Here is a 27,233-nt window from a genome sequence, read left to right as displayed (position 1 = left end):
TTTGAAAAACTCGTTTATTTTATATCAACACAATGATCCTCAAAATTATCCCACTTTTTCCTACTCCATTAATTAAATCGGCTCCGTTATGCTTCGCAATTTATCCTAAATAAATATTAGAGAATAGAAAAATATCTGAAGGTGATGGATTTGAAATCAAGGTAATTTTTTTTAAATAGTTTTCTGCCTTGTTCACACTAAAATGGATATCATGTGATACCGCGTATTTTGATATCAGATTCCAAATATCTAGTTTTCGCGGAAAAAAATAATAGATGCAAACTTTATAAATTAAGGGGGGGGGGGGTGGATAAAAGATAGTTTAGAAAATATTTTACATTTAAAATTCCACAGAAATCATAGAAATATATTACTTAAAATTATACTTTCACTTCACCTGGCTTCCATCGACAAAGGTGTCGAAGTCAATGCTGTTTATTATAAAACGGAAGTTTTCGAGAGGTTTCGAAAATTCTTCGGAGATGACCACTATTCGTTCCAGTAAGACGGTGCACCAGCGCATACTGCGAATTGGTTCAAGGCTGGTGCAGGAATAATTTGACAGATTTTCTGGATAATAATGAATGGAGCTTCACATCCTCAGATCTGAGCCCAATGGACTTTTTATCTGTTCCTACATGGTTTCGAAGCTTGTTGATTTGAGATCTTCAATTAGGAACTAGGGTTTGCATTTTTCGCGGGAATTGATTTCCTGGGAAACGGGAATGAAAAAAATTTTCTCAGCAAAAATGAGATTTCAAATATAGTTTATTAATAAAAGGTAACAAAAAATCGTATAAAATTTCATCATCAATTTGCATGATAAACGAATTATAAAAAACATATTCCAGTTTACATAAGAAATTACTTGAAGAGCATCAAGGTGCCAATTTAACAGCGAAACAAAAAAAAACCATGTTAGTTTTAGTATTAGATTTAGCTTCAGCTCGTAGTCGGCAGCGAGGGTAAAGAATTTGCCTTTAGCTTATAAGATATTTTAGACCATGAGGCATTAGATTTAATTGGCTCCGTAAAACATTAATTTGTATTGTGCCGTGTCAAATAAATGTTGTGTGAACAAAAAAAAAATACATTAGAAATTCACAATCGATTTTGGTTGCTAATATTTGCAGAAAAGGAAGTTTCATGGTTTCTATGTCGTCGAACAATCGCTTCAGATCCGCTGACAATTTTCCGTTAGGCCATAACAATGTAATTTCCTTCTGTAAAACTTAACTTAAGTCCGCTGAATCACCGTTGCCTTTTGACAAATTTCTGTGAATGAACGAGACTAACCGGAAGGAAATGATAGAATACTAATAATCGAAACTCGTTCAGTAGTGAACTAATTAGCAAAGAATGACATTAGGCAAAGCAAATATTTGCCTAATTTCTCGTTTACTGAATAAGAAAGCAGATATTTTGGAAAAGTAATTGAAGCGAATAATTTGATATAACACGGCAAGCAAAGGTTGACCGTCACTTCAAGTAAATATTTGCTTCGTGTAATGCCTACTTTAGTGCTGCTATACATTTTGACGACGTCAGTTTCGAGTTTTGATAGTGTATTTAGTTTTATTGGATTATAGTACAGTAAATCTTGCGAAATTTTTCGAGGAACTCGGTAATCCCGGGATCCCGGCAATCAATGTTTCTGTTCCCAGGATCTAGAAATCCCGGGAAAAGACATTTCCCGGGAAATTGTGCCCGGGATTGCAAATCCTACTTGGAATAATTTCAAGTGGTTATTCAAAAATTCTGGGATAAATACCCATGGAATCAGAGCGTGCCGCCTGTGAAATCTTAGAAAAGAGTTTAAAGTTGGTAAAGTTAACTAATGGAAGAGTTTTTCCAAAGCATCTGCTGTAAATGTCCACTATGAAAAGTAATTTCAATAAAAAATACTCAGAAATTAAATTTTTATTTTCTAAAATAAAACGCTGCCCCTGGTATAAGTGTTGACCCCCTAAAGCTAACGCCTATGGCGATATCACATGATATCCGCTGTACTGTGAACAGGTTAATACATCCAACCAATGACAATCTAGCAAGGAGCATTACACCGACCGGTGGTTAAACTAGCTTTTTTTAACTGAGCTAAATGTGAAAAAAATATAAATGTATGTTTCCGTTCCCGTGAAATTGATAGTTTTTGCGAGTGAAGATGCTTCAAGGCATTTAAAATCATCAAAACAGATCTCGTCAACAAAATGGTACTGCTTGTACCAAATGTTATATTCACGTGTGCAAATATTTGATTGTGCATTTGGTTATGTATAGATTTGTGTCGTATAGATTCAGATACACATATTGCACATTTACTTCATGTATACAGTTATTTTTTTGCAAATACAGTTGTAAATATATGCTTTTTGTTCAGTACAAATTCTGATTACTTCTTCTGTTGGCTTTACTGTTTCCAATATTGTAACTACTAAAATGTTTCGATGGGTAATTGGAATACGCAATTGTCAAAGAAAACTTCTTGTACGGGATTTTCTAAAACTAATCTGCAGATAAAGCTTATGGATATTTTGTGTTTGAACAAAGTTGTTTACCTATGGGATGGAAAAAATCAATGACCTTTTTATGGCAACAGGTATTCTAGGTATATTCGTAGCATGTTTGGTTAATTTATTAAAACATAATTTTAATAACGTTTTACACTAATGTAATTATATTACCGGTTATCTTCTGAAGGCCATATATATGCGAACTTTAGTTCCGTATCCTGGCGCGGAATTTTCCAACAGAGTTACGGCTCTTTTATTTGCATTTATAGTACATCAATCTAGTTTCTATTTGTTGCTTGCAATAGTACATCAAATAAAGTGAATATTCATAGCTATTCGTAATTCAACAGTATGTTAACCAACAGTTGCTCATAATGTGACTTTACTGTAGCTATAAAAGTCATCACTGAAATCTTTATTTTTTTGTTACCCTACTGCAAGTCTGGTGTACTATCGATAAGATAAAAAGATATTCAAAAAGGCTTCAATTTTGATCAAAGGTTCAAATACTTCCTATTCTTTGACCATTACATTTGTGCAATTCATCTGTCTCTAATACTTGTTATATAGTAGTTTTTGACTAGTAGCAAGTAGGGCCTCAGGAATTGAGTTATGTTTAGTACCGATTTTTAATTGTTTAAAGTATAGTGCAAGCCGTACCGTGCATCACCTCACTGATGAACATTGGTGTACCAGCTCCCAAACCTCCGTCAGTTTTTTCGTTTTCGTTCTAGCAAAGGAGAACAATGAGATGTTTAAATAAATTACAACGATAACAACTAACCTGATCATATTCACAGTCAAAATATCGGCTTTGACAATCCAAGCATCGACATTGGTCTGACATTTTGCAAGTGATACCGCATTCCTTAGCTACTGCTTTATACAGTTGCTTACTAGATTTATACAGTATTTCCGGACCCCTGATTTCATGTTGCACCATCATCGATGCGGTGGACGACCCTTCAAATGCGTGTGAGTTATATGAGTGACACTCATCCGCGAATGAGTTATTATCTAGATTTTCTGTTGAAAGGCAGGTTTCTTCAATGTGCATGTCTTCCATTTCTTCGGCTTCAATTAGAATAGAAATAATGAAATATTCTACATTCGATATTCACTTACTATTTTTTGACTCACCAAGCTGCTCCATCTGTTGCTGATTAACCATGGTATATAGAGGATCACACGAACCGGTGCAACCTAGTAAATTCTCTTGTGATGGTGATGTAGTTGAACTGCAGGAGTAGAGCGATGAATCGACACTTTCCTGTTTCCTTGTTGCACTTGGCGTTTCTTGTTGTTGGGATTGTTGTTCAGGAAGATTTTGCTGCTGTTCTAACCCAGAAGCATTTACGTTTAATTGTTGGTTACTCCCAAACATCTCGTAATTTGATAGCGAGAGATTCACACTCGATGTTTTGTTGTTCTCCTTATCCAAAGCTGCGAGACGATTCTAGATTCAAACAGTTTCGATTAGTGTTTCAGCTAACTTGTATCTTACTGCACCATACCTTATAATACACAAGAAACATGCCAAAAGGTCGTATGTACAAATGTAAACAAAACGAGTGAGGGATGATGTTTGCTTGAGAATCATAGGGGAAATAGGTATCTCTTACCCGTTCTGTTTACGTTTGCTCGACACTTATATCCACTACCCGCCATGAGATTGGAATAGCTACTGAGCATTGTAACACTCTGTTTAAATATTTCAACACCCCGAAAAGTTTAGCAAAACAGGCATATTTATGTAACTCTATCTCAGAATTCCGACAACCTGGACTGATGTGGTTTTTAGCAAAATTTCAAGGGCAAACAGTATTGTGCATGTAGTTTTTAGTATTTTTAACTGATTTTATCTCGTAAATCCGACCACTCAGAAAGCGGCCGTTTTCGACAAAGATGTTTATCAGATTAAGGGCTTCTGGTTGGCCAAAAGTTTAGTACGAAATTTTGCCATAACGCTAATTAAAGCTGGTTCCTGGAACACAACCAAAAATAACTAGATATCATTCAAGAAGGGTATTTCCGGATCCGATTGATATCCAGAGTCCGGAAATCAATTCAAAACGTCATTTTGAAATTGAGGTTGGAGACTTCTAATTTAATCAGGATTATACACAGAGGGCAAAATCTAAGACGAGCAATAACAAGACAAACAACTCCCTGAATGTTACTGTCAACAAGGTCGAAGCGCCCTCAATGCGTCCGAAAAATATCAACTATGTCTGTGTGCGTGTTATCGGTTTGACAAGACATTCCCGTAGTTGTTATTGTCAAGCATGTGTTTGACAGTTCATGCACATTGCACAAAATCATTCACCACTGACAATATCGTTTCTCCGGAGAGAATTCGATACCCAGCTTAAGAGCCCATTCAGACAAATTGTCTAAGGTATCTTGCAATGGTCCTTGCAGATCGCTAGCCTTGCCACCAGTAATGGATACAACGCTATCGTCTGCAAGATGCCTTAGCGTGCATGAATTTGCAAGACATTCATCGATGTCATTGACGTAAAAATTATATAAGAGAGGACTTAAACATGAGCCCTGGGGGAGGCCCATGTAACTAATTCGGGAAGTTGTCGAATCGCCATGTGAGAAATACATATGCTTTTCTGACAACAAATTGAGCAAAAAGTTATTCAAATTTGGTGAAAGTCCCTGCGAATGAAGTTTCGCGCTTAAAACTTCTACAGAGACAGAGTCAAAAGCCCCCTTAATATCCATGAACGCAGAAGCCATTTGCTCTTTTCGAGCAAAGGCTAGTTGAATTTCAGTAGAAAGCAACACTAGGCAATCGTTCGTCCCTTTGCCCCGGCGAAAGCCAAATTGAGTATCTGAAAGTAACCCGTTTGTTTCGACCCATTTGTCTAACCGTAAGAGGATCATTTTCTCCATTAATTTCCGGAGGCAAGAGAGCATCGCAATCGGCCTATATGAATTGTGATCAGAGGCAGGTTTCCCGGGTTTCCGAATAGCAATGACTTTTACCTCCCTCCAGTCATGCGGAACAATATTTAGCTCAAGAAACTTGTTGAACAAATTCAACAAGCGTCTTTTTGCAGAGTCGGGTAGGTTCTTCAACAGGTTGAATTTTATTCTATCTAACCCTGGAGCCTTATTGTTGCACGACAGGAGAGCCATTGAAAATTCCAACATCGAAAATGGAGGCTCTTCCGTAGTTACTAATAACGCGTCGCGAAAGGTTTTCTGTTCCGGTACAGAGTCTGGACAGACCTTTTTGGCAAAATCGAGTATCCAGCAATCTGAATACTCCTCGCTTTCATTCGAAACGTCACGGTTCCGCATGCGCCTGGCGGTATCCCAAAGAGTGCTCATCGCTGTTTCCCTGGACAACGCGTTTACGAACCGCCGCCAGTACCCGCGTTTTTTCGCCTTTACTAAGCTCTTCATCTGCCTGCCCAGTGCCTCGTACTTTCGAAGCAGGTTGACAGTGCCGTACTCCCGGTAGTCCTTATACGCCGCGAACCTTCGCGCGTACAGCTCAGAGCACTCTTTGTCCCACCATTTGTTGGGAGGGCGCTGTCTAATCGTTACCCCGGGTATCGGTTTCGTCTGAGCTTGAGTCGCGGCGTCGATTATCAAGCCAGCTAAGAACGCGTATTCTTCCTCCGGAGGAAGTTCCTCGTGAGTCTCGATAGATTGCGCTCTAATAGACTCATAACACTTCCAATCAATATTACGTGTAAGGTCGTAGGAAATATTGATTGGGTTCGGGGGAGTTGAACCATTAGCAATTGATATAACGATTGGAATATGATCACTACCGTGGGGATCGTTGATTACTTTCCACCGGCAATCTAACGCTAGTGATGTCGAGCAAAGGGATAGGTCAAGCACGCTTTCACGTGCTGGAGGATTAGGTACACGTGTCGCTTCCCCAGTATTCAAAACTGTCATATTGAAGTCGTCGATCAAGTTACAGATTAAAGAAGATCGGTTGTCGTCGTACAGCGACCCCCATAGCGAACAGTGAGAATTAAAATCTCCCAATATCAAAAAAGGCGCAGGAAGCAACTCTGCTATATCAGTGAGATGCTTCTGTTCAATCCGCGCGGATGGAGGCATATATAACGAAACAAGGCATAGGTCTTTTCCATTCATATTCGTTTGAATGGCAACGACTTCAATATTCGAGATCGAGGGGAGATCGATTCGGAAGAAGGAATAGCACTTTTTAGTCCCTAAAAGTACCCCTCCACCGTGTGAGTCTCGATCTCGATGAATAATGTTAAAATCGTGGAAATTGAGTTGATCGTTTGAATTGAGAAAGGTTTCACAGAGCGCAAATGCGTCACAATTGTATGTATTTATTAAATGAGAAAATAGATCGAATTTGGGGATGATACTTCTGCAATTCCACTGTAATACAGTGATAAAATTCCTAACCTCTTTCGCCGTATTAGTCATCGAAAGATATGATAGCTGAAATGAGGGGCCAAGTTGCTGCTAGTTGCATCAAAAAGGTTTCACTGTAGGAAGAAGGGCAAGAAGAATATTTTGTAGGGGATCTGGTATGTTGAATGTTTTAAATATCCAGTCCACAATATCAGAAAATTTTATGAACCCTGTTTCTTTTTTATCTTCTGATCGAGAAATGGGTGCACGACGGGTTTTTGGTGCCCCAGGAAGCGGTGGGTACTCCTGGTTTGATTTAAAATTAAAACCGGGAGGTACTTGCTTCGGTTTTTCTTCACCGCTTCCTTTTTGTGTTGGCTTATTGGTCATTCCGCTAGGGGTTATCTTGCGACCTTTGCGAGAAAGATTAGGAGAGTTGATCATTCTCCTCTTCCTAGATCCTTCTGGCATGGCATAAGAACACCCTTCGACGGGATCGTCAGATGTACCCTCATCGGTTGGCAAAAAGGAAAAGATGTTTCCTGTCGAGGGTGGCTCAGCACTCTTCAGCATTTCTGCGAAAGAGCGCTTTGATCGTTCCTTGAGGGAACGCTTTATTTTTTCCTCGCGCTGTTTGTACGCGGGATACGCTGAAAGGTCATGCCGAGTTCCCTGTCAGTAAAGACACTTTTCAGTATCCTCACTGCAAGCGGTCTCAGCATGATTGCCTCCGCACTTGCTGCAGCGTGCCTTGTTGCAGCAGTAGGTGGCTGTATGACCTAACTGCTTGCAGTTTTGGCAATGCATGACCCGCGGTACGAACAGGCATACAGGCAGACGAACCCTGTCCAAAGAGATGTAGTTCGGCAGTGCGGATCCGGTGAATGTTACACGGAAGGAATCCGAAGGGAAGAATTTCTTCTTCCCTTCTTCGATGGATACTGAATGCAATTGCTTGACATCCAGTATCTTTACATCTTGAATCAGGGGGTTCTTGAAGCAGCCAACCCCGTGACGCAAAATGTCATCGACCGTGAGGCTTCCTTCGGTAACCACACCGTCGATCTCCACGTCCTTGGCAGGGATGTACACGCGGTACTCTCTCGTGAAGAGCTCGTAGCTAGCAATTGCGTTTGCTTGCTTCAAGCTACTCACAACAACTCGCAGTTTGTTCGGTCTAACCTTTGTAATTTCGATTACGTCCGAAAACTGTTTTGCCAGGTCCTTGCCGATTTAAATTATATTTAGAGGCTTCTTTATGGGCTACGGTAAACTACGAACGGACCTTTCGAAGCATCTGGGTAAGCTTTCACCCGTGTTGCCGGTACCCTTGGTACGGGGCTAGGTAGCGGGGAAGGTAGAGGGGAATTGATGGGGGAGATCTCAATCTCTTCCCCAGTTGTTTCCACATCCAGGAATAGTTGCACCTGCATGTCGTCCATTTTGCGGGAGCGTTACGCTCTACCGCACACAAACGATAAATATTCGAATGTGGGGGGGGGGGGGGGGGGTCAAGTAGTTGCTATTAAATTTTAAAAACAATTTTTCAAACTACAATGGATCAAAATAAAAAAAAGGCAGTAATACTAATACTAATAACAATAGTAATAATAATAATAATAATAATAATAATAATAATAATAATAATAATAATAATAATAATAATAATAATAATAATAAAAATAATAATAATAATAATAATAATAATAATAATAATAATAATAATAATAATAATAATAATAATAAAAATAATAAAAATAATAATAATAATAATAATAATAATAATAATAATAATAATAATAATAATAATAATAATAATAATAATAATAATAATAATAATAATAATAATAATAATAATAATAATAATAATAATAATAATAATAATAATAATAATAATAATAATAATAATAATAATAATAATAATAATAATAATAATAATAATAATAATAATAATAATAATAATAATAATAATAATAATAATAATAATAATAATAATAATAATAATAATAATAATAATAATAATAATAATAATAATAATAATAATAATAATAATAATAATAATAATAATAATAATAATAATAATAATAATAATAATAATAATAATAATAATAATAATAATAATAATAATAATAATAATAATAATAATAATAATAATAATAATAATAATAATAATAATAATAATAATAATAATAATAATAATAATAATAATAATAATAATAATAATAATAATAATAATAATAATAATAATAATAATAATAATAATAATAATAATAATAATAATAATAATAATAATAATAATAATAATAATAATAATAATAATAATAATAATAATAATAATAATAATAATAATAATAATAATAATAATAATAATAATAATAATAATAATAATAATAATAATAATAATAATAATAATAATAATAATAATAATAATAATAATAATAATAATAATAATAATAATAATAATAATAATAATAATAATAATAATAATAATAATAATAATAATAATAATAATAATAATAATAATAATAATAACAACAATAATAATAATAATGATAATAATAATAATAATAATAATAATAATAATAATAATAATAATATTAATAATAATAATAATAATAATAATAATAATAATAATAATAATAATAATAATAATAATAATAATAATAATAATAATAATAATAATAATAATAATAATAATAATAATAATAATAATAATAATAATAATGCTAATAATAATAATAATAATAATAATAATAATAATAATAATAATAATAATAATAATAATAATAATAATAATAATAATAATAATAATAATAATAATAATAATAATAATAATAATAATAATAATTATAATAATAATAATAATAATAATAATAATAATAATAATAATAATAATAATAATAATAATAATAATAATAATAATAATAATAATAATTAATGGGTTCAATGATGGCAATTTCGGTCACGGGTTTCTTTAAAACACGTTTTATTATGTCAAAGCCAACGTTTCAAGGATATATTTCCTCGTCCTCAGGGCAACTACGATTAACAGTTTACAATTTACATAAATTAGTCACACGAATTAAGTTATTACATAACAACTTACAAACAAAACAAACAAGTTCTCGTCAAAATATGGTGCATTGGTGTAAAATTGCTTTAGGTTAACTGCACTACACTATGGATATAAATTATACAGAATATTAATTGGTTTGTGACTTTTCAAAATTTAAAAAAAAAAAAAATAAAAAAACGCAAACGGATGAGCTACACTTACACAGTATCTTCCAACACACATCACACACGATTAAAGCCGTCGGGAAATGTTGCGTCAAAACGGGGAGGAATAATGTTGCAAGACAGAGATAGAGAGTGCTAGAGACTGTAGTAGTCTGCATCAACATGTGAGAGATCGCAGCGTGCCGGAGTAAGCGATGCTTAAGTTGTTCGTGTCCGTTCTATAATTTATTGCGGATCTGTCACATGCGATGTAACACATTTCTAACACCTGTAATGCTTGAATCCTGTCATCCGAAGTTAAAATTCTAGTGTTGGCTATATTGAAACTGTGATTCTCTTCTATCGCATGCTTCATCAACGCCGTCTTTTTAAACTCATCTTCCCTTCCCTCCCTCTCAGTGCTAGAATCTCTATACTGTTCGTAGCGTTTCATGAGAGAGCGGTGCGCGGCAAGACGGTTCTTCAGTTGCTGTGTAGTCATACCAATGTATGAGCTATCGCAGTCTGCACACGGGATACGGTATATAACGTTTCTTTTTGAAAGATGCGAAGAAGAGTCTTTGAGTTTCGTGAAAAGTAGTCTGTTGGTTTTGACGCATTTGAAACTCAGACTGATATTTTCATGGTTCTTTTTAATGCTGCGTGCAAGTGCGGGTGTGAGGCCGTCAACATGGTGCAAAGATCGATATACTTTTGGTTCCGAGTTTACTTCCTCAACAACGTTATTCGTGCTTTGGTTGATAAATCTGTTGATTAACCGATTTATCAGTGAGCTCGGATAGTTGTTGGTAAGCAAGTGCTCGCGTACTATCTGCTTATTTTCCGTGAGCGATTTGTTCGTCGATAATCGAAACACTCTCCCAATAAAACCGGTTGCCGTATTCAATTTCTGTGCCAGCGGGTGCATCGAGAGAAAATTAAGAATTCTCCCGGAAGCGACAGGTTTCTTATACCACTCGGTCACGATTTTTTGTTCGTTGGTTCTAATAAGAACCATATCTAAATACGGTAAACGGTTGTTATTTTCTACCTCATATGTGAATTGAATATGTGAGTCGAACCCATTGAGAGCGTTCCTCACATATTCAATCTTGTCAGCTGGGAGAGCGGTGAACAAATCGTCGACGTATTTTTTAATACATGGAATGTGTACATCGATCTTCGCAAGCACATTCGCAAGCACATCATCAAGTAATGTAGTCATTACAAGATCAGCTAAAGCAGGTGACAAAGGATTCCCCATGGCTGTCCCCTCCTTTTGCCGGTAATAGGCCCCACGGAAGGTGAAATAACTGGACGAGATGTTAAACTCAATGAGCTTGATAAAAACATTTTGATCTTTGATCGTCGTATTTTTCTCGATCAAGTTCCAATTATTTCTCACCGCTTGTACCACCAAGTCTCTCGGTATGCAAGTGAACAGGCTTACCACATCAAACGATACCAATACATAGTTGGGGGGAAGTGTGACGTTGTTAATAAACGTACAGAACTCATATGAGTTGCGTACGTTATATTTCTCGTGGTCTATCGAATGATGCAGAATGCTAGCAAAGTATTTTGAGAGATCATATGTTGGGCAGTTTATGCATGACAGTATGACCCTCAGTGGAATGCCGTCTCTATGAATCTTAGGTAGTCCATAAATTTTAGGGCAAGTCGCGTTGTATGTAGTTAGCCGATTCTTGGTGGGTTGATCAATCATTTTTTGGTCGAATAGTGATTTCACCAGCGTGTTATTTTTCGTTTGAATTTTGCTTGTCCAATCCGCGTCGATCCTTTCGTATGTGTCGATGTCGTCAATAAGGGCTCTCATTTTTGACTCATAATCTTCTCTCTTCATTATAACTGTTTTATTACCCTTATCGGCGGTTACAACACATAAGTCTGGATTTTCTCGGATGAACTTTTTGCTGACGTGAAATGCTTCGATCAAAAAACGATTGATAGTGTCTGGTGGTGATGTATGACCACCGTTCGTTAGCCTGTTCATATGATTTTGAATTATGTTGATGTACTGATTGCGACAAACCATTTGCAAACTCTCATCTCTTTCGGACTGTAGAATTGATTCCAAGTCCGCGATAATCTTGAAATATGGAATTTCTTGATTATTTTCCAACGGCAAGGCGAACTTGGGACCATAGCCCAAAAGAACCATCGTTTCTTGGGGAATAACAACATCTGTGATGTTTTTAACCCAAGAATCGTTCACTTTGAGTTTGTTTGCTTTTTCAATTTCAACTCTTTTGTAGAGACGTTGAAATTTGCGGCTCGTCGTAATCTGCAACGATCGACATTTTCTTTGAAAGAATGTTTCCTGGCGCTCGAAGAAATGTGTGTATGTGTTAGAGGGGGATACTTGCGTGGTTTTGCTCGTGAGGGTAGCTTTCGTTTTCTCTAGCGTTTTGATTTTGTGAAAACTATCGCTGATTTCGACGTTCAGGATCGTGCGTTTGAAACGGTCCATCGCCTTCTCCAGCTTCCCTCTGTATGGACTGGCATCCTCCAATAATCCGTTTATGCAGCGGAAGGTGTTTTGTATGTGTGTGGGGTGTAAGCCAAACTTTTTACATCGTCGGAGAAAATCTTTCCTTATGCATTGGGCGCTCAGCTTGTTAACCGTCTGGGCGTAGCTTTTGTACAGTTTTCGGTGTGATGGTGGTAAACTGTTGTAGAACGAAGTGGTAAGGTTTACGTTCGACGCCATTGCTGTTTTATGTTAAGCGGTGTTTGACCAATAAATAGTTAATGGGTTCAATGATGGCAATTTCGGTCACGGGTTTCTTTAAAACACGTTTTATTATGTCAAAGCCAACGTTTCAAGGATATATTTCCTCGTCCTCAGGGCAACTACGATTAACAGTTTACAATTTACATAAATTAGTCACACGAATTAAGTTATTATATAACAACTTACAAACAAAACAAACAAGTTCTCGTCAAAATATGGTGCATTGGTGTAAAATTGCTTTAGGTTAACTGCGTCAAAACCAACAGACTACTTTTCACGAAACTCAAAGACTCTTCTTCGCATCTTTCAAAAAGAAACGTTATATACCGTATCCCGTGTGCAGACTGCGATAGCTCATACATTGGTAAATTTATGGACTACCTAAGATTCATAAAGACGGCATTCCACTGAGGGTCAGACTGTCATGCATAAACTGCCCAACATATGATCTCTCAAAATACCTTGCTAGCATTCTGCATCATTCGATAGACCACGAGAAATATAACGTACGCAACTCATATGAGTTCTGTACGTTTATTAACAACGTCACACTTCCCCCCAACTATGTATTGGTATCGTTTGATGTGGTAAGCCTGTTCACTTGCATACCGAGAGACTTGGTGGTACAAGCGGTGAGAAATAATTGGAACTTGATCGAGAAAAATACGACGATCAAAGATCAAAATGTTTTTATCAAGCTCATTGAGTTTAACATCTCGTCCAGTTATTTCACCTTCCGTGGGGCCTATTACCGGCAAAAGGAGGGGACAGCCATGGGGAATCCTTTGTCACCTGCTTTAGCTGATCTTGTAATGACTACATTACTTGATGATGTGCTTGCGAAGATCGATGTACACATTCCATGAATTAAAAAATACGTCGACGATTTGTTCACCGCTCTCCCAGCTGACAAGATTGAATATGTGAGGAACGCTCTCAATGGGTTCGACTCACATATTCAATTCACATATGAGGTAGAAAATAACAACCGTTTACCGTATTTAGATATGGTTCTTATTAGAACCAACGAACAAAAAATCGTGACCGAGTGGTATAAGAAACCTGTCGCTTCCGGGAGAATTCTTAATTTTCTCTCGATGCACCCGCTGGCACAGAAATTGAATACGGCAACCGGTTTTATTGGGAGAGTGTTTCGATTATCGACGAACAAATCGCTCACGGAAAATAAGCAGATAGTACGCGAGCACTTGCTTACCAACAACTATCCGAGCTCACTGATAAATCGGTTAATCAACAGATTTATCAACCAAAGCACGAATAACGTTGTTGAGGAAGTAAACTCGGAACCAAAAGTATATCGATCTTTGCACCATGTTGACGGCCTCACACCCGCACTTGCACGCAGCATTAAAAAGAACCATGAAAATATCAGTCTGAGTTTCAAATGCGTCAAAACCAACAGACTACTTTTCACGAAACTCAAAGACTCTTCTTCGCATCTTTCAAAAAGAAACGTTATATACCGTATCCCGTGTGCAGACTGCGATAGCTCATACATTGGTATGACTACACAGCAACTGAAGAACCGTCTTGCCGCGCACCGCTCTCTCATGAAACGCTACGAACAGTATAGAGATTCTAGCACTGAGAGGGAGGGAAGGGAAGATGAGTTTAAAAAGACGGCGTTGATGAAGCATGCGATAGAAGAGAATCACAGTTTCAATATAGCCAACACTAGAATTTTAACTTCGGATGACAGGATTCAAGCATTACAGGTGTTAGAAATGTGTTACATCGCATGTGACAGATCCGCAATAAATTATAGAACGGACACGAACAACTTAAGCATCGCTTACTCCGGCACGCTGCGATCTCTCACATGTTGATGCAGACTACTACAGTCTCTAGCACTCTCTATCTCTGTCTTGCAACATTATTTCTCCCCGTTTTGACGCAACATTTCCCGACGGCTTTAATCGTGTGTGATGTGTGTTGGAAGATACTGTGTAAGTGTAGCTCATCCGTTTGCGTTTTTTTTTTTATTTTTTTTTTTTTAAATTTTGAAAAGTCACAAACCAATTAATATTCTGTATAATTTATATCCATAGTGTAGTGCAGTTAACCTAAAGCAATTTTACACCAATGCACCATATTTTGACGAGAACTTGTTTGTTTTGTTTGTAAGTTGTTATGTAATAACTTAATTCGTGTGACTAATTTATGTAAATTGTAAACTGTTAATCGTAGTTGCCCTGAGGACGAGGAAATATATCCTTGAAACGTTGGCTTTGACATAATAAAACGTGTTTTAAAGAAACCCGTGACCGAAATTGCCATCATTGAACCCATTAACTATTTATTGGTCAAACACCGCTTAACATAAATAATAATAATAATAATAATAATAATAATAATAATAATAATAATAATAATAATAATAATAATAATAATAATAATAATAATAATAATAATAATAATAATAATAATAATAATAATAATAATAATAATAATAATAATAATAATAATAATAATAATAATAATAATAATAATAATAATAATAATAATAATAATAATAATAATAATAATAATAATAATAATAATAATAATAATAATAATAATAATAATAATAATAATAATAATAATAATAATAATAATAATAATAATAATAATAATAATAATAATAATAATAATAATAATAATAATAATAATAATAATAATAATAATAATAATAATAATAATAATAATAATAATAATAATAATAATAATAATAATAATAATAATAATAATAATAATAATAATAATAATAATAATAATAATAATAATAATAATAATAATAATAATAATAATAATAATAATAATAATAATAATAATAATAATAATAATAATAATAATAATAATAATAATAATAATAATAATAATAATAATAATAATAATAATAATAATAATAATAATAATAATAATAATAATAATAATAATAATAATAATAATAATAATAATAATAATAATAATAATAATAATAATAATAATAATAATAATAATAATAATAATAATAATAATAATAATAATAATAATAATAATAATAATAATAATAATAATAATAATAATAATAATAATAATAATAATAATAATAATAATAATAATAATAATAATAATAATAATAATAATAATAATAATAATAATAATAATAATAATAATAATAATAATAATAATAATAATAATAATAATAATAATAATAATAATAATAATAATAATAATAATAATAATAATAATAATAATAATAATAATAATAATAATAATAATAATAATAATAATAATAATAATAATAATAATAATAATAATAATAATAATAATAATAATAATAATAATAATAATAATAATAATAATAATAATAATAATAATAATAATAATAATAATAATAATAATAATAATAATAATAATAATAATAATAATAATAATAATAATAATAATAATAATAATAATAATAATAATAATAATAATAATAATAATAATAATAATAATAATAATAATAATAATAATAATAATAATAATAATAATAATAATAATAATAATAATAATAATAATAATAATAATAATAATAATAATAATAATAATAATAATAATAATAATAATAATAATAATAATAATAATAATAATAATAATAATAATAATAATAATAATAATAATAATAATAATAATAATAATAATAATAATAATAATAATAATAATAATAATAATAATAATAATAATAATAATAATAATAATAATAATAATAATAATAATAATAATAATAATAATAATAATAATAATAATAATAATAATAATAATAATAATAATAATAATAATAATAATAATAAAAATAATAATAATAATAATAATAATAATAATAATAATAATAATAATAATAATAATAATAATAATAATAATAATAATAATAATAATAATAATAATAATAATAATAATAATAATAATAATAATAATAATAATAATAATAATAATAATAATAATAATAATAATAATAATAATAATAATAATAATAATAATAATAATAATAATAATAATAATAATAATAATAATAATAATAATAATAATAATAATAATAATAATAATAATAATAATAATAATAATAATAATAATAATAATAATAATAATAATAATAATAATAATAATAATAATAATAATAATAATAATAATAATAATAATAATAATAATAATAATAATAATAATAATAATAATAATAATAATAATAATAATAATAATAATAATAATAATAATAATAATAAAAATAATAATAATAATAATAATAATAATAAAAATAATAATAATAATAATAATAATAATAATAATAATAATAATAATAATAATTATAATAATAATAATAATAATAATAATAATAATAATAATAATAATAATAATAATAATAATAATAATAATAATAATAATAATAATAATAATAATAATAATAATAATAATAATAATAATAATAATAATAATAATAATAATAATAATAATAATAATAATAATAATAATAATAATAATAATAATAATAATAATAATAATAATAATAATAATAATAATAATAATAATAATAATAGTAATAATAATCATAATAATAATAATAATAATAATAATAATAATAATAATAACAATAATAATTATAATAATAATAATAATAATAATAATAATAATAATAATAATAATAATAATAATAATAGTAATAATAGTAATAATAATTATAATAATAACAATAATAATAATACTATTAATAATAATGATAAAAATTCTTAAGTGAATACTTCACCGAACGTCTAAGTCACGACCTCACGGCTGATAGTAGGATTAATCGAGCGTCTCCGCAGAACAAACAATGACGATCCAGCTTCGTGTTGTGACACAGTGGCCGTATCCTACACGCGACCTTGTAGATGCCACTTGTAGTTGACTTCCACTCGCTCGATCGTATGGTGGTCCGTGCTGCTAGCGGGGTAACAGCGGTGCGGGAGAATTATTCTTGCTGATATATCAGCTGCGTATCGGATCACTGGCGGGGTAGCCTGCACCTACCAGTGTGCAGAAGATGTTTCTGCCGATAAACTACCGGCTATTGTTATCGCGCAGCACAAGAACTAATCGACAAAAAAACACCCGTACGATAACTCGTGTATTGTTATTTTGCAAACTCAAACGGAGATGAACAATTTGCGTCTAATCGAGACGTAAGCAAAACAACGAGTGATGAGGCATGTTTTTTGATTCATTCGTCGTTTTATTCATCAATTCCCCCTCAGTTTTCGCGACAAAATTGTTGGAGTAGATCTTACGCTTCAGGCTTGGCCAGAAATCCTCGATGGGACGCAACTTGTGGACATTGGGCGGGTTCTCCAACTTAGGTTCAGCCGCTCCATCTCCTCCAACGATTGCTTTGAGTAGTGGGCCGACGCCAGATCCGGCCAAAACACCGCGTCTTCGGCAGGCACTTTGTACTATAAATTACCTCATCCACGGCCAGTCCTGAGCGAAAGAAGAGCAGCTTTGACATCCCTTTCTCGCTGATTGTCAGCCACAGCAGCACCTTCTTGAGGATTTTGGTGTGTGAAATAAAATTCATCTTTATGATTACTTCCTTCGTGGGAGAAGTAAAATACCAAATTCCTTGCCAATCGTTACCATCCTGGGTGATATAGGTCTCGTCGTCTATCACCACCGCCACGTCGTGATTTGCCTGGGAAATCGATTTTTCATTTTTCTTATTCAGGCGCTACCACTGCGTCATTGCCTGCAGCTTCGAGACTAGTGAATGGAACTGCTGCTTTCTGACATGTATGTCCATATTCGCCAGGCACCATTTCACTGGTTGGCTGGTTGCACTGACTTCTCGGCAAAGCGCACGCAGCGATATAGCCACTCTAGCATGGGTTTGTTCTCAGGCTCTTCACCACATACCCTTCCTTTAAGCTGAACTCTACAGTACCCCTGTTGACTCTCCATCTAACAAAAATAAGTCCTTATTATAATAAAACTGGTGTGAGTAACGTATGAAAATTCTCTCCAGGGAATCGTAACTAGGCGATATTGTTAGGATGGACAGAGGCTCGGTATAGTGGAGCAGTGGGCTTGAAACGGAAAGGTAAGACTTACACACAAGCACGGATGTGAATGATAAGCGTATCGCTCACTTCAGTAGTGGTACTGCCAATAATATGAAGTGCAGAATACAGAAAACACCTGGGCAATATTACAATAGATTTATTCAGTGGTCGCAGTGATGAGTCCACACAGAAAAAACTGTCAAAAAACTATGACATGGAAACTATAAACTATTCCATCCGCAACTTTTTGGGAAATACCGCGGGGAAGTTAAGGAATACAAATACACAATAATGTATACAAACTACAAATATTCGCGGTACGGCAGGTCCCAAAGAATATAACGTGCCCACACACCATCTGTTCATTGACTTCAAATCGGAGTACGACACAATCTATCGAGATCAGCTATGGCAATTTATGCACTATTACGATTTCCCGGATAAACTGAAACGGTTGGTCAAGTTGACGTTGGATCGAGGGTATAATTTGAGGTTCGGGGACACTCTCGAGTCCTTTTAAATCTCGGTGATAGTCTATCGTGCTTCGGAAGGTGTAATACGAAGGGCGTGTATCGACACGAGTGGCAAGATATTCAAGAGGTCCGATAAGCTGACATCGACATCGTAGCACGATCTTTTGAGAAGATGACGGAGACTTACATACATCAGACTGAAGGCTGCAGCCATGGGCCGAATTGAATGGAGACGACTTCTTCGTATAGCAAGGGACACCTCGGCCTGGAGCTGACTGATAAGGTAAAGTAAGTATACAAACTACAAATTTGCTTGTACACTAGCACTACGTAGCAATGGGATTCTGGATTAAATTGTCCACCATCCAGGAGCCCTTGACTTTCTGAACAATTTTGCTGAAAACTGCAACTTTCTAGGTCGTCGGAAACACGAAATACATATTCTAAGAAGGTGATGGTAATCTTTTTAAGGGGTGATGCAATATTCAAACTAGGTGTTGCAATAGTCAGTGAAGCGATTTAAGACTTATGGCGGGTAGTGTATTATATATACACAGACAAACAGATGTGCCTCTTCGAAAAAAAAAACTGTAAAATTTGCGTCCTTGTTTGAAACGTTACACTTAGGCGCCACCATGTGAGCTTACCACCTACGAACTAATTTCCGTAAAAAAGGTTTTGTCTTTGCTTATAGCGACACCAGCGGTATTACTGGCGGTTTTGTCTATGCTAATAAGTGTGCACGCTTGCTTATAGCGACGCATAATCGATGAAATCGTTACCGAGTGGCACGTCTGTTTGCCTGTAGGATATATAGCAAGGAAGTGATACTTACTTCTTCTAAAACATGTTCGTAAGACGGTGGTGGGCTGAGTGGTATCGTGTTATTTTCCGTATGTGTCAATGATGGATTCACGTACCCTAAAAATAAAAAAATCTCCAGTATACAATATGTTTATGGTTGTGACTTATTGCCAAGATACTTCATGATGCTTCGTCTAAGTTACCTATATGCTCGCGAGGTGAGTCCTGATCCCGAATTAGTGCCCGTTGGTCGTTGCACATCGAAACTAAACTATCATTCTGCTCTGAATCTAGGGTAGTGCTGCTACCAAAATTTGTGGTGCCCAAGGTATTACTATTCAGATAGTTTGGGACAATCTGATTCGCCTGATTATCTATAGTAACATCCTGCTCCTGGGATGTGCTACGAGACGAACCCATGCGGAATTTGAGTTTGAAAGGAGCCATTATATTTCGGGCAGATAAAAATTTGGTACGTTAACCAAATAATAGAATAATGGGGGTTTCGATTTAACAGTATTGTTAAGCCTAGTTTAGATTAAGTCTTTTAAGGACTGCAATTAGAAAAATAGGTGAAAAGAGAAACAATGTAAAGAAATCAGTTAGAAGAAATTGAATAATAGCAAGAAATTAGATTATACAATATTGAACTTAGGAAAAAGAATAAATAGACTGGAAAGTGACATAGTAGAAATTACGTACTCTTTTTTAACTCAAATATAACTCATGCAAAGCTCAGCTAAAAAATTCGTTCGTTTTATATTTTCTATTAGCAGTTTCAATATAAAGGAACCCATGAATCCTTCCATTGGACCATGACTCTAAGGTCAATCGTATCGGTAGAGTACACTCAAAAGTCCAAGCATCAATTCATTTTCATCAAATCGGCAGTGGAATGTGATACGAATACTGATTCTGGAACAGTACCATCGTCCTAGTAGTTTATCTGGTCAAAACACCATGCCGGAGACAAGCAGATTACGGGTTCAAGTCCCGTCTGGATGCGGTATACTTTCCAAGTATGTACCGTATTAGCTTATTTTTTGTTTCCCCAGCTGGACACTTAATAGTGATTTATAATTCATAATTGTGATTTTCCAGTTCACACAAATCTGTGTCACGAAGCAGATTTGACATTTTATCAAAATCTGTCACTAATGGCTAGCAATGGCAGTCAAACGGCATTGTAGTCTGTTAATTTGGAGTACGGTTGCGTGCGGTCTTCGTATCAATTTGCTATTTTGTGTACAGAAAAGTCAATTTGCAATGCCTTCACAGCGCGAAATCACCTTGGCTCCTGATATGTACGGTTGTGTAAGACCTTCGTACCAATTATGTTTTGAAGGCTGATTAAATTCTGCACATCACGGAAAAATCTTTGACCATACAAGCATAAAACTAAACTATAAACATGAAAGAGAGAATTTCAATGTAAACCTAACTCTATCCGACAAACAATATTGTTGGAAAACAGTTTAATCAGCACATATTTATTTTATTTTGAAACAAATGCTGAAAATTTTGCGTTTTATTTTACCCCGCACAATTTAAATATCATTAGGTATCGCAGGCATTGACCCTTCCAACTGGTCTTGAGGTACGATGCTGACCTAACAAGCCAGTCGTCGTAGGTTCGAGTCCGGGCTCGGGGGAGACTGTTAGTGTCAGTCCGTAGGATCGTAGCCCTAGCCCCGCAATTGTTCTGTACACTTAACAGTTGGCAGCGAAGTCTGTGGTAAAAAAACAGAAGGTCGAGTTTCGAATCGGAATGTAGCACGAAGGCTTTGTTTTTGCTTTGTTTATGGAGATTCGCAGGCCAAATTATTTTTCATTTCTTCAATTACGTGTATCAAACTACATATAAACATACGTTCAGAACATTTCATCAACAACTCAATTAAATTATTTTCAAGCCTATTAATTATGTAACGGGATCACGAAAGCACTGCCAGTAGAAACATATAAAAAACGGCAGAGCTCTTCAATCACTAAATTGCATGTTCTATTGTACAGCCGTGCAGCAGCAGAACCCAGTAAACCGGAATGCGATTGAAAAAGCTGACTTTAATTTTTATTTTCTCTTCGGTGGTATTAACAATTTGTTGGAATGAAAACGATCTCAGTGAAATTTCTATTGCATTCTTCAATGCAAGCAGAGTTAGATCTATTGCTGTAATTAATTGTTTTCACGCGAAACAGAACAACTATGTATTGAAGACTTTATTAGAAAATAAATTTTATGTGCAAACGCTATCGACTTTTGAAAAGTTTAACGTTTCGAGTAGGGGTAAGAGCGGAGTTGTGATTGACGCCAGATGCAAGAAAATGTTCTCGACATTGATCGCGCATGTTAGTATACTGATCATAAAAACAACGTATAAAATATAATTCATTGAATGTTATAGAGTAGTTTAAACGCTTTCATGCGTACAAATATTTACTGGTTATTTTTGGATGAAGTTCGAAACAACATCGAGTATCAGGAGGATTCCGAATGTACCATACCACCATCAATACATCAGAACTATGATAGAAGATTTAGATTTGTTGACGTGTTACCAACAAGTAATGTAGTTATTGGTGTGGCAGTTATGAAACGATGGAGATTATTCGCTGCTTATAAACCTTTTTGGAATGCAAATGTGGTTTACAAAGAAATCATCTTTAACAATCAAGATTTATTAGTTCCGCTAAACATGCAAAAAGCTCTACTGAATTTTGATAAACATGCGAAGAAAAGGAGAGATCTGCAGGGATTTGCAATGCCAGCAGGAACAGCGGTAATTACTGACCCTAATCATTATGAATCCATCCACACAAAATCCATTCGTCTACCGCATTTAATTTGATTGCAAGTGTACCTTAATTTTTTAAGCACTTAATTATGCTTCTGGGTGTATTTAGATGATGCTGAAAACAGATTGTTAGAAATACATAACAGCGCTGTGTATGGCCATACATACATAATACGTAAATATACGTTGGAACTGTTTAATGCTACAACCATAAATGCGAGGTATTTGTTTACAATTTTTATGTATGACAAACCTCGAAAGCAAAAGATGCATGTCTTCCTGTCTATTTCTACTAGAACATTGATAAACTTCAATTTTAGCAATTTTTAAACAATGTCCCATGTAGGTAGCCAATTTGCCTCCCGCTTGAATGGCCAATGCGTGTCTAACAAATCAGTCATCATATGCTCAAAATTGAGATGGAATAAGTGATTAGATTTAGTATGGTTCTAGCGCAAGACGACCTGTACACTAACAGTTATCTGAGTATGAAAACTGGGTAGCATAAACAGAAGTTCAAGTTCCGTGTGGCACAAAGAAGATATGTAGTTTTTTTATATATTTCCAGATAACAGCACCAGAATTCTATAAAGGAATGGAAGATCGAACTGATGCTATTCATGACCTGTTCGCAAAGGCCAACTACCCAATGATAAAAGCCTTGATGTATGATTTGAACTTTACTCTCGATCTCATACAAGTTGACAAGGTAGGTTGGAAAACTAACGGAACCTTTAGTGGAGTAATGGGGAAGTTTGAAAAGAGAGTAATCGAACTAGGTTGCCTGGGAGTACTGATGAGATCGGAAAGAATGGAAGTAGTTGATTACACTATTGTTACACTTATCATCAAATCAAGCATTATTTTCAAGCAACCACCGCTGTCTGTTGTATCAAACATATTCAAGTTACCCTTCAGTGTTGGAGTATGGTTATGTTGCCTCGGGTTTGTGGTCATATATTGGCTTACCCTGATAGCTTTCAGGGCCATAACTAAAACGGAGCCTTTCACCCCGTTGGAATCGTTAACATTCATCATCGGAACTATGTGTCAACAAGGTTATGACTTGCCTCCACATTTCAATGCGGCTAAATTACTTTTCTTTTTCGCCAAACTGGCAAGCTTTTTCATTTTTACCTCTTATTCGGCTAGTATCGTTGCACTCCTGCAAAGTCCAAGTCGTGCAATAAACTCGGTTGCAGATCTGGCCGTTTCTCCACTGAAGGCAGGAGCTATGGATACAGTTTACGGTTGGGTTTATTACAATGAAAGTAAAGATCCTGCTGTGCAAGCGCTTTTCCGGAAAAAGATAAGACCACAAGGAAAAAAGGCTTTTACCGAGGCTAACGTTGGGATGAGACGTGTCAAGGATGAGCTTTATGCTTTTCAGGTAAGTATATATTGAATATTTTTATCCGTATGTGCTCGACCGTAAAAGTACCCGTGTAGCTTATCATAATTCATCACATTTGTAAGTTTTATCAGAATACTAATGTCAATTTCCATTTAAGATTGAAGTAAATGCTGCATATCAATTGATAAAAGAAACCTTCACCGATCAAGATACATGCAAAATTCATGAACTGGAGACTATCAAGTTACCGCCATTTAGTATACCAGTGCTAAAGGGGAGTAAATATCGAGAGTTGTTCCGCCAGAGACTAATTCGCCAACGAGAGGTAGGCATCATCAAACGATTTAACTTGATTTGGATTGCTCAAAAACCTCGATGTGAAAACAGTTTCACCGCTTTTACATCAGTTGGCCTAACAGAACTTCGATACGCGTATATTTTCATGGTTATTGGTTGCGGAGCAGCGTTTGTTGTTTTAGTTGGGGAAGTTGTGTGGAATAGGTGTAAAAGCAAGTATAAAAACAATGACGTTACTATGCAAGAACACGATGTTAGAACAGGTATCAGAGAAGAAATAATGTATGTTTATTTGAACTGATAAAATTTATTGAGCTGTCAGCAGTCATGTGTAATCACAGATACCAACAGATGAATTATCAAGATGGCATGATTAACTACTTACATGCCAGAACATACTTCATAGCTACCTACTACACTGTAGAAAATATGTAGAGAGAAAATCCTGAGCAGAAACCTGATTAAAGTAGAATCACTGTACACTAAAGTCGTTTTTGCGTGAGGAATACGCAGCGCGTGAAAATGCTCCTTAATTATTAGCATAAATGACTAGAATCGAATCACTAACAATCTGCACTGATGTCAAGAATCCGGAGGATTTGGACCAATGGAATATAGAAAGGTACGGAGATGGTTTGAGTCTCGGGTTTAAAGGGCTTCTCTTTTGTTAACAGTGATGACGTAGAACTCCAAAAACAATGCCCAAAAATCAATGTTCGGTGCATTTTTTTCAAGAAATTTTACATGTTATGGCAGTTTACGGCTGAAAATGCCTACCTCCGCCGTTAAACAATTCCGAACACAATTCCAAATGGCATTTTCTTGTTTTTGGAGATCTACGTCACAACCCCAACACATGCTTCTGTTTACCTTTTTTTCGTTACTAATACAGACAAAATCTTCATATCCTTTGTATACCTCATTAGATCTGGACCCCTTGACTACCTATGCCTTGGGGTAATCGCTGCGGCTCAACTTCTGTTTCCCTTTGTATGATTTGTATGATAAAAAGTGATGTCGTGTACCTATTCATTTATATTAATAAAAAACAATAACAAACTCTGCGACTCTGTGCTGCTTTCAATGCTTTCGTCTGTTAATGATGTGTCTTAAACATTCTCTTTTAACTTTTACTTTGAAGGTGGCTTCGGTTGTGCATAAACTTATTGTATAAAACATGTGGTGGGGCTACATGTGATTTTTTTTTTCGAATAACTTTGATATCCGTCCTAAAGCAGAAGATTTCATTTTTTCTACAGTTTTTTACAGAGTACAATCTTCGGTTATCAATTCGATTTTTTCGATCGTTGAGTCGTCTGGCCAATGCCCAAGAATTAAAACCTGCTGAAAACTCTATATTCAATCATTGGTACATTTTATGACAACTTAATTTATACAACGTGAAACTATATTTGACAGTCTTTTTTCGAATTAAATTTCTATTTTTTTTTAACAACGGCTTTTACCCGTTTTTTAGTTCATTAAGCAGACAGTATGTGCAGTGTGTGTAGTTAGGGATGAGCAATAGAATAAGTCGGCAGTGGAATGAGATACGATATAGATTGTGGAACAGTACCATCGTTCCCCGTAGTTTAATTGGTCAAAACACCATGCCAGAGACAGGGAGATTGCGGTCCCGTTTCGATTCAAGTCCCGTTCCGTCCCCTTATATCGAAACGAAAGTAAACCGATTAAAGCGCTGGCATCATCTCCAGTTAAGCATTTTGCAAGAACCTTTCCTCAAAGAAACGGCCCAGATCATATAATAATAACATAACTGTAAATGTTTATTTGTACAAAAATACTTATCCGAAGCGGGTAAGTAGAAAAACAAGTCTTTGTTAATTTATTGAAACAGATTTCTACCAAACTCCAAGCAATATTTAAAGCTAGTCGTATTCATAAGCCCAAATTCTCTATATTTCAACTCGTTGACTAAACAAACATCTTCGAAATATGTGAATGATAAAAGCCAGTGAAAATTTGGACTAATCGCAAACCCACACACATGCAAAGAAGCTTGCAAGGTTAAAAGAAAAGCGACACAACAGTGAAAACCTTTTTCAACTGTGTGGAATTGGGCAATAAGCATTCTACTAAAATTCAGAAAAAAGATATACGACTTTGTTTAATCTGATTTGGCTATAAGTAAAAAAATACTTTTTTGTAGCTTACTTACCTCATTTAACAGTTACTAAATAATCTACTGGATTTTCTTTATAATTTGTTCAAGCTTCCTCACTTATTCCAAACACAGGCGATCAAGAGATTCAATATTTTCCTTAGCAGCTCGATATGTTTTATTCTATTATCGATTTGTTCAATATAACTAGCAAATAGAAAACATCCAAATAATGTCCAATACAATTATTTAGTTTTTTAACACACTAATTTTTCCTTCTCTGGAGAAAGTCGAAAAACATATATTTTCTTATACGCTCTCAATTAAATAAGTGCGAAGCTCCCTGCTCTGCAAAAGGATGTTTTTCACATTTGTATCCTTTTCACAGCAAGCGAAACATGCACTGACAGTTCGTAAAAGGTTGTCTAGTTAAGTTGAAAACAACGAAACATGTTTAAGAATCGACTTTAAGCTTTCAAATTAAGAAAG

The 27,233-nt window shown here is 34.0% G+C and overlaps 2 protein-coding genes across 7 annotated transcripts; one reads left to right on the top strand and one right to left on the bottom strand.

Moving 5' to 3' along the window:
- Positions 1 to 27,233, bottom strand: LOC129721189 (uncharacterized). The gene is made up of 6 exons (XM_055673472.1): positions 26,802 to 27,233; positions 20,380 to 20,730; positions 20,208 to 20,293; positions 3,654 to 3,969; positions 3,298 to 3,587; positions 1 to 3,243 (listed from the first exon to the last, which is right to left on the bottom strand). Exons 2-6 carry the CDS (start codon positions 20,621 to 20,623, stop codon positions 3,151 to 3,153), a joined length of 1,029 nt encoding a protein of 342 aa, XP_055529447.1. The 5' UTR covers positions 20,624 to 20,730; positions 26,802 to 27,233; the 3' UTR covers positions 1 to 3,150.
- Positions 21,938 to 25,689, top strand: LOC129721183 (uncharacterized). 6 transcript variants are annotated; one of them, XR_008727363.1, is made up of 6 exons: positions 21,938 to 22,525; positions 22,582 to 22,956; positions 23,540 to 24,361; positions 24,483 to 24,885; positions 24,948 to 25,244; positions 25,549 to 25,689. XR_008727363.1 is itself a non-coding variant. In XM_055673457.1 (5 exons), exons 1-5 carry the CDS (start codon positions 22,220 to 22,222, stop codon positions 25,055 to 25,057), a joined length of 2,016 nt encoding a protein of 671 aa, XP_055529432.1. In that variant the 5' UTR covers positions 21,938 to 22,219; the 3' UTR covers positions 25,058 to 25,689. The 6 variants fall into 6 exon arrangements, 1 of the variants encoding a protein (XP_055529432.1); XR_008727362.1 differs by having other exon boundaries at positions 25,515 to 25,689; XR_008727365.1 differs by having other exon boundaries at positions 22,395 to 22,525; positions 22,587 to 22,956; positions 25,515 to 25,689.

This window comes from Wyeomyia smithii, chromosome 2 (assembly GCF_029784165.1).
Source record: "Wyeomyia smithii strain HCP4-BCI-WySm-NY-G18 chromosome 2, ASM2978416v1, whole genome shotgun sequence".
NCBI classification, from domain to species: domain Eukaryota; kingdom Metazoa; phylum Arthropoda; class Insecta; order Diptera; family Culicidae; genus Wyeomyia; species Wyeomyia smithii.
The sequence above is the reverse complement of the archived record's forward strand: the minus strand, read 5'-3'. Positions and strand labels throughout refer to the sequence as shown.

What these genes read in the sequence shown, in the direction of transcription:
- LOC129721189 (XM_055673472.1), bottom strand. Translation starts at nt 20,623, where the DNA reads ATGGCTCCTTTCAAACTCAAATTCCGCATGGGTTCGTCTCGTAGCACA. An exon ending in ACGAACATGTTTTAGAAGAA is followed by an intron (nt 3,970 to 20,207) that starts GTAAGTATCACT and finishes GTTTGAATCTAG; the next exon opens with AATCGTCTCGCAGCTTTGGA. An exon ending in TTGACTGTGAATATGATCAG is followed by an intron (nt 3,244 to 3,297) that starts GTTAGTTGTTAT and finishes CTCCTTTGCTAG; the next exon opens with AACGAAAACGAAAAAACTGA.
- LOC129721183 (XM_055673457.1), top strand. Translation starts at nt 22,220, where the DNA reads ATGCGATTGAAAAAGCTGACTTTAATTTTTATTTTCTCTTCGGTGGTA. An exon ending in TCTCGACATTGATCGCGCAT is followed by an intron (nt 22,526 to 22,581) that starts GTTAGTATACTG and finishes TGAATGTTATAG; the next exon opens with AGTAGTTTAAACGCTTTCAT. An exon ending in CAATGCCAGCAGGAACAGCG is followed by an intron (nt 22,957 to 23,539) that starts GTAATTACTGAC and finishes ATATATTTCCAG; the next exon opens with ATAACAGCACCAGAATTCTA.